Source organism: Ixodes scapularis, unplaced genomic scaffold, assembly GCF_016920785.2.
Source record: "Ixodes scapularis isolate PalLabHiFi unplaced genomic scaffold, ASM1692078v2 ptg000769l_1__unscaffolded, whole genome shotgun sequence".
Classification (NCBI taxonomy): Eukaryota; Metazoa; Arthropoda; class Arachnida; order Ixodida; family Ixodidae; genus Ixodes; species Ixodes scapularis.
Genome location: NW_024610033.1, coordinates 628,344 through 634,759, shown reverse-complemented (window position 1 = coordinate 634,759; position 6,416 = coordinate 628,344). Strand labels below are relative to the sequence as shown.

General features: G+C 44.6%; 1 protein-coding gene across 1 annotated transcript; it reads right to left on the bottom strand.

Annotated features, from left to right (window-relative positions):
* Positions 1-4,413: 4,413 nt before the first annotated feature.
* LOC121046866 lies at positions 4,414-6,136 on the bottom strand. Its single transcript, XM_040501552.1, has 3 exons — positions 6,115-6,136; positions 5,536-5,675; positions 4,414-5,379 (listed from the first exon to the last, which is right to left on the bottom strand). The coding sequence occupies exons 1-3, from the start codon at positions 6,134-6,136 to the stop codon at positions 4,414-4,416; spliced, it is 1,128 nt and encodes a 375-aa protein (XP_040357486.1).
* Positions 6,137-6,416: the final 280 nt, after the last annotated feature.

The window sequence follows — 6,416 nt, the reverse complement described above, 5'->3', positions numbered from 1 at the left end:
AAAACGTCATTCCATTGAGTGAGTGCCTCCCGTCAGGGAAAGATATTTCCCTTCGCCTTTTTGCCCGAGAACCCGACCCCGCAGCGACGATGGGTGATGCTCTACTGATGCAGCTCTGCCTGTCCGCGTTTCCGTATTCTGCGGCAGGCGCAGCGACGGACCTTTGCACGACCGGAAAGCATCATTGAAGAAAAAAGAAACCGAAAAGTTCGCACCGTTTGGCGAACTCCTCAATGTTCAGGTGGAGCAAATGAACACAATGAAGAACCAAAATACAATCTAATACTCAAGCTCAAAGGGAACACCCAAACATATCCGTCAGGCTTTCAACGCTTTCGCATAGTCAAACCTCAGTCGAACTTTCGTCAAACTATAATAGAGCCAGCTGAACTATATTAGGTTCAGCAAGCCCTATTATAGTATTACGCATCAACAAGCTCAACTACAGTCCATTTCGTCAAACTTCATTTCAAAAGTTGGAACTTGTCGAACTCGAACCTCAGGTTCACGACATCGCTATACTTCATGTCATCTTAACATGGACTAAGCCCAAAGGCTACAAGCACGGGCGGATAGCTTTGACAGGTAGCCCCGCTGCTCGAGCATTCGTGCAGCCAAGCCACCATCCAACTCGAGCAGCTCATGCTCGTCACCTTTTTGCTTAGTCCATGTTAATTCAAACAAGCATTGTTTACCGCTGATTTTCTGCTTGAAATGATGGAATCATTCTGCCCGCGGCCTTTTTTTTTCGCATAAAAATGGACCAATGACCGGCAATCTGATTGGCACAATCGATCACTATGCAAAAATATTCAAGGGAACTAAAAAAGCTATGCTTGTTTACATGGGAACACAGGGTGATAGTTCCCCAACAATTTTTAACCGAAGGTGCGTCACACGAAGCTGCCCTGTAACCTTATAAATCCGCTTGAACCCGAATATGGTTCTCGTAAATTATTGGAAGCATAACAGGCTGGCAGGTTAGGCATGGGTTTTGGGGGGCATCTTGGCAGATCTCTAACATACTTGTATGTTTGTCAGCGTAATCCCTTACTGAGGTCTCAGCTGATGGGGTCCTTCAGATCCACAGTCAGTGTTGCAATGTAGGCTACTAAAGCCTTGTGAAGTTCAATTGGAAATGCTGTAATTATTTCAGAGATCTAAGCATTATTAAAATAAGTAACGATGCATTCGAGTTGCTAAGCGTGGTCACCCCTCGCTTCGCTCTGCTCTGCTCCGGGAAAATAGGTTATAAGCTTATAATCTCAGGCTCATACTTACACCAAATCTCGTCAGAACCGCCAAGGGTTCGGCAAGCTAATGCTAGCACATCAGGGAAAGAGGCAAACAGAATGCCGGCGGCCGAGATGGTCACGGCGATGAACTCCTTCGCCCTTTGCTCAAGAATCATCCGATGAAACGTCATGGGCAGGGCTTGTTCGCTAAAACGTCATTCGTTTGAGTGAGTGCCACCCGCCAGGGAAAGATATTTCCCTTCGCCGCAGCGACGACGGGCGATGCTCTACTGATGCAGCTCTGCCTGTCCGTGTTTCCGTCTCCTGCGGCAGGCGCAGTGACAGACCCTTGCTCGACCGGAAAGCATCATTGAAGAAAAAACAAACCGGAAAGTTCGTGCAGTTTGGCGAACTCCTCAATGTTCAGGTGCAGCAGGTGAACACAATGGAGAACCAAAATCTAATCCAATACTCAAGCTCTTCAAAGGGAACACCCATAAATATCCGTCAGGCTGCTTTCACTTTCAACGCTTTCGCATGATGGTCTAACCTCAGTCGAACTTTCGTCATACTATAATAGAGCCAGCTGAACTATAATAGGTTCAACCGGCCCTATTATAGTATTGTGCACCAACAAGCTCAACTACAGCCCGTTTCGTCGAACTCCTTTTCAAAAGTTAGAAAAAGTTGGAACTTGTCGAACTCGAACCTCAGCAGGTTCACGACATCGCTATACTTCATGCCATCTTAACATGGACTAAGCCCAAAGACTATGAGCACGGGCGGATAGCTTTGACAGGTAGCCCCGCTGCTCGAGCACTCTTGCAGCCGAGCCACCATCCAACTTGAGCTCGTGCTCATAGCCTTTTTGCTTGGTCCATGTTAAGACGACACGAAGTATAGTTCAAAAAAGCATTGTTTACCTCTGATTTTCTGCTTAAAATGCCGGAGCCATTCTGGCCACGGCCTTTTTCTTCCGCATAAAAATGGAGCACTGGCCGGCATTCTAATGGGCACATCAATCACTATTCAAAAATATTCAAGTGAACTGAAAAAACTACATGGGAACACACAGTGATAGTCCCACCATTTTGAACCGAAAGTGTGTCACATGAAACCGCCCTGTAACCCTATAAATCCAATCAAACCCGAATGAGGTTCTCGTCAATTATCCCAAGCATGACGAGCTGGCTGGTTAGGCATGTGTTTTTGGGGCCATCTCGGCAAATCTCTAACATACTCGTATGTTTCTTAGCACGATTCTTTACTGAGATCTCAGATGACGGGGCCGTTCAGGTCACACACCAGTGGTGCAATGTAGGCTACTAAAGCGTTGTGAAGTTCAATAGGAAATGCTGTATGTAATTGTTCAGAGATCTAAGCATCATTAAAGTAGCGATACAGGAGAGTTGGTTGTTTATTAAAAAATTTCAGCATCGCACAGAAGGACGAAGGCTGAAGAGAGGGAAACTGCAGCCCTTCTACAGTGCTTGTCCTGTTTGCCTCTCTTTAGTCTTCATCCTTCTGTGCGCTGTTGAAGTTTTCCAATAACCATTAATATGTCAGCAAATAATATGGACTAACTGTCAATATTACAAAGAATTTGTCTTGTTCGTTGCACCACAATCGTCACCTCACCCCTTTAGTGACGTTGCAAATTAGTTCTGCATTTCTTTTGAGAATGAAATGAAGGTTCCGAGCTTGAGCTGCTCTCTGCGGAAAAGGTCCCACTGCACATGCGCCCGCAATGTTCTCCCTGGGAGGCATGACCTCACGCCTCGTCCAATAAAAATAAGATAATGAATCGGTTGACCTCATCTTCAAGAGCAAAGAGGTTAACATCTGGTTTCTTAGCTAGCAGGCTGGTCTATTTTTCAACAAATAAACACAGACTCACATCAGTTTTACCTCAGGTTGCCCACCCTGGGTCAATTACTTTTATTCTCATCGTCACAAAAAGATTCATTCATTTATTTTACAGTCCCTAAGGGACCATAAGGCATCACATAAGTGAAAGGAGAAAGGGGAGATTTCAAGAACAGCAAGATACATATAGTTATGACAGTAAATACATTGATAGTTACAAGATGACACAGCTATACAAAAATTAAGAACCATTTCAAAAAGGAAAAACATGTTAGGGCACTGAAGCAAAATGAAAAGCAAAACAATTAAAAAAGTTAGCACTAAGTTTTACAATACAGCTAAAGCTCTAAAGAGTGCAAATCTAAGAGTTGTGGTGCCATACACTCAAAACAAACTGTGACGTAGATTAATTACATGTTTGTCCATCTTTTTCATTACAAACAGTGGCTCAGTTTGGAAGTTAAGCACGTCGCTCAGAACAACACATTCAGTTGTCACACGCACTACATACAGATGAAGGTGTTCATCGAATTCAATTGTGTCGAGCACATGTGCGAGAACCAGAATTTTTCGATTCACAGCAAACAGTTCACAGACTTGCACAAACTCTGCATGGTCATCTTCACCTACATTCTGGGCCAGTGCACTACCCTCAGAATAGACGAAACCATCAATGGCAACCGATTTCAAAACAACTACATTTTCTCGAGCAAGATCATGTACCACAATGTATGATTTGATCGTCTCTGGCAGATGCTCGAACAACACCGACTTGCAGCCTGTGGCGACAATCTGGTTTTCACTACTGACTTGTGTGGCAATGTAAGTCTCTAAGTACTGATGTCTGGTTGCCAACGTTTTGGCAATGTTTTTGAAGTTTCGAACCTTGCGGGAGACGTCCTTAAAATACTGATGCTTCGATTCGAAACGCATCGCCCACAAACTAACCAGAGGACCATACCTCATTATGTAGGAGGGGTAGTGCGTCAAATAATGCATCTTGCATGGGACGGCTGTGGATGGGAACAGTGCTTTAAACTCAAGACATAAAAAGTGGATTAGTCTCTGAAGATAAGGAACATGTGTTATAGGGATCTTCTGACTCATGACAATCTCAACGATCTTTCTAAGCAACAAATATGTTGCCCAGACCTCAATTCCAGCTGGAACAGACTGCCCAACATACAAAGAAAAATGTCTAAAGAAGCAGAGTATCTGGGAAGCACTGCCCCAGATATTTGACTTGCCCTTCAGGTAACCACTGGATATCTCTTCAGGCTTGTTTCTGAGATCACACGGTGCATAGTCAAAGTCAAGAATACATGTATTCAGCGCACTCAGGGTAAAAAAAGTTACCAGGGATGAGGTGCGAAATCACATGCTTCATCACAAAAGGTATGACACCTTCTAGCAAATCGTGCATCACGTCGGGAGGCAGGTGCTCTGTTGGCTCAAAGCCAGTGAAGTTCAGGGCACAGGGCTCTCGCACTCCATACAAAGAACTGCACGGTGCCCCTGACATTAACATGTCAAGGTGATGTCTGTGTCCTGTAGGAGACCGCTGAACGAAATCTTGTTCAAGATGCTTGTGTGCGATCTCATGGTGAAGGGCCAAGCAAAATCTACAGATTCTGCCATAATTAAAACTGCATTTAAACCCACCTAGCCTATGACTAGAGAGGTTGTCTCCAGTCACTGCGAGTACTGAACCATAGATAACCTCCCCATATACAATAATGCCATTCTTTTCGAGCTCAGCTATGTCACGTACAAGCGGATCAAAGATCTTATGCAGGCCATAAGAAGCGACACACTTGTCTTTGACCAGCAGGGCCAGGTGTATCCCTGACAAACGGGATCTAACCTTTTGGGGAAAGTTTAGAACAGAGAAATACACTGCTGTTAGCTTATGTTTACCTCTCTTAGTTCCAAGAGGGTTGCACACTTCAAACTCATCACTGTATAGTTGAACACAGATTTTCTTCCGGTCACCCTGAAAGTAGGCATGATCATGGTGGGCTGTACCGTCAAAAACAGTGGACAAATAACCATCCTCCTCGGGCTGGCTCTGGAAGTCGCTCCACGCTACAGGGCTTTCAAGTATGCACTTGAGCATTTTACAGATTGAAACATACTGGAAAGTCTGTCTTTTCCCACTTTTACCTATCCCCAAGAACACACACTCGGGCTCCACAAATGGAAAGCATGCTTTCCAGTAGCTACTCCGACCAGAACTAGTTTGGAGTTGTTCTAGGTCAATAAGAGACTGGGACTTGAGCTGTAGTTGCAAATTGACATCAGATTGTGGTAGTGTACAGTGCTCAGCAAACCTTTCAAGATATCAGAGGATGTCATTTACAATTTCGTGCAATGTAGACTCTGGAAGCCGTCTTCCTTCTTTCCACTTAAGGAACAGTAGAGCAAGTGGTCTTACTAGATCTCCATTATCTTGCATCTGGTGGTCAACGACTTCCACGTTGTCCTCGACTTCCTCATTGCCCTCAACGTCCTCCGGGGGCAAACACTGATTACTTCTGGCATTACGGGGCTTGTTGGAATGTTCAGCGGTGTCACCTTAAAGTAAGGTGGCATGGGTACGGGTAGCATGCCTCCTGTATGGGACATAACGAGAAAATGTCCTCAGGCAGCCTTGTAGCCCGCAAGTCCAATTTCCTTCGTGGCCATGACTGCCGTGAAAATGCCGGAATAACGCCCTCAGGGTGAACGTCCTCCATTTGCACTTAGGGCAGCAAAAATATCGCACTCCAGGCATCTGCAGGAGCGAGAGGACAAGGAGTGAATGTGTAATACACAGTAAGGCACAAGTATCGTGCGTCTGACGACTGGCTTCATTTCATTGTCATCAATACCCATACATGCAATGGCTGCTTGCCTCTGAATGGAGGAAGAAAACGCGCAAGGAAGAAGTAGTCGAAACTTAAACATCGTTGATAGTCAGCTGTACTACGGTAGCTGTATGTAGTCTCCTATTCTTTCTTTCTTAAGCTTTTACTCGTTTTCACGTCAAGAATCATAGTAAAAAGAAGTCCCGATTCTTTTTCACGCGGAGCGCTGAGATACTTTTATGCGCATACAAGGGAAGTTATTGGTTGTTTTATTAAAACATCATCGAGCCATCTTTACTCAATAAAGAAATTCATCATCATCTTTCAGAGTTGTATGCGTCTGTTTTCGTTCCGAATTTGTGTTCATTCTTTCCGGTTATTTAAGTAAAAACATTTTTGTTTGTTTTCTTAACACATCTTGCAGGGTCCGCTTCGCGCTGCGTATGAACTAAGCGCAAAACGCGCTTTT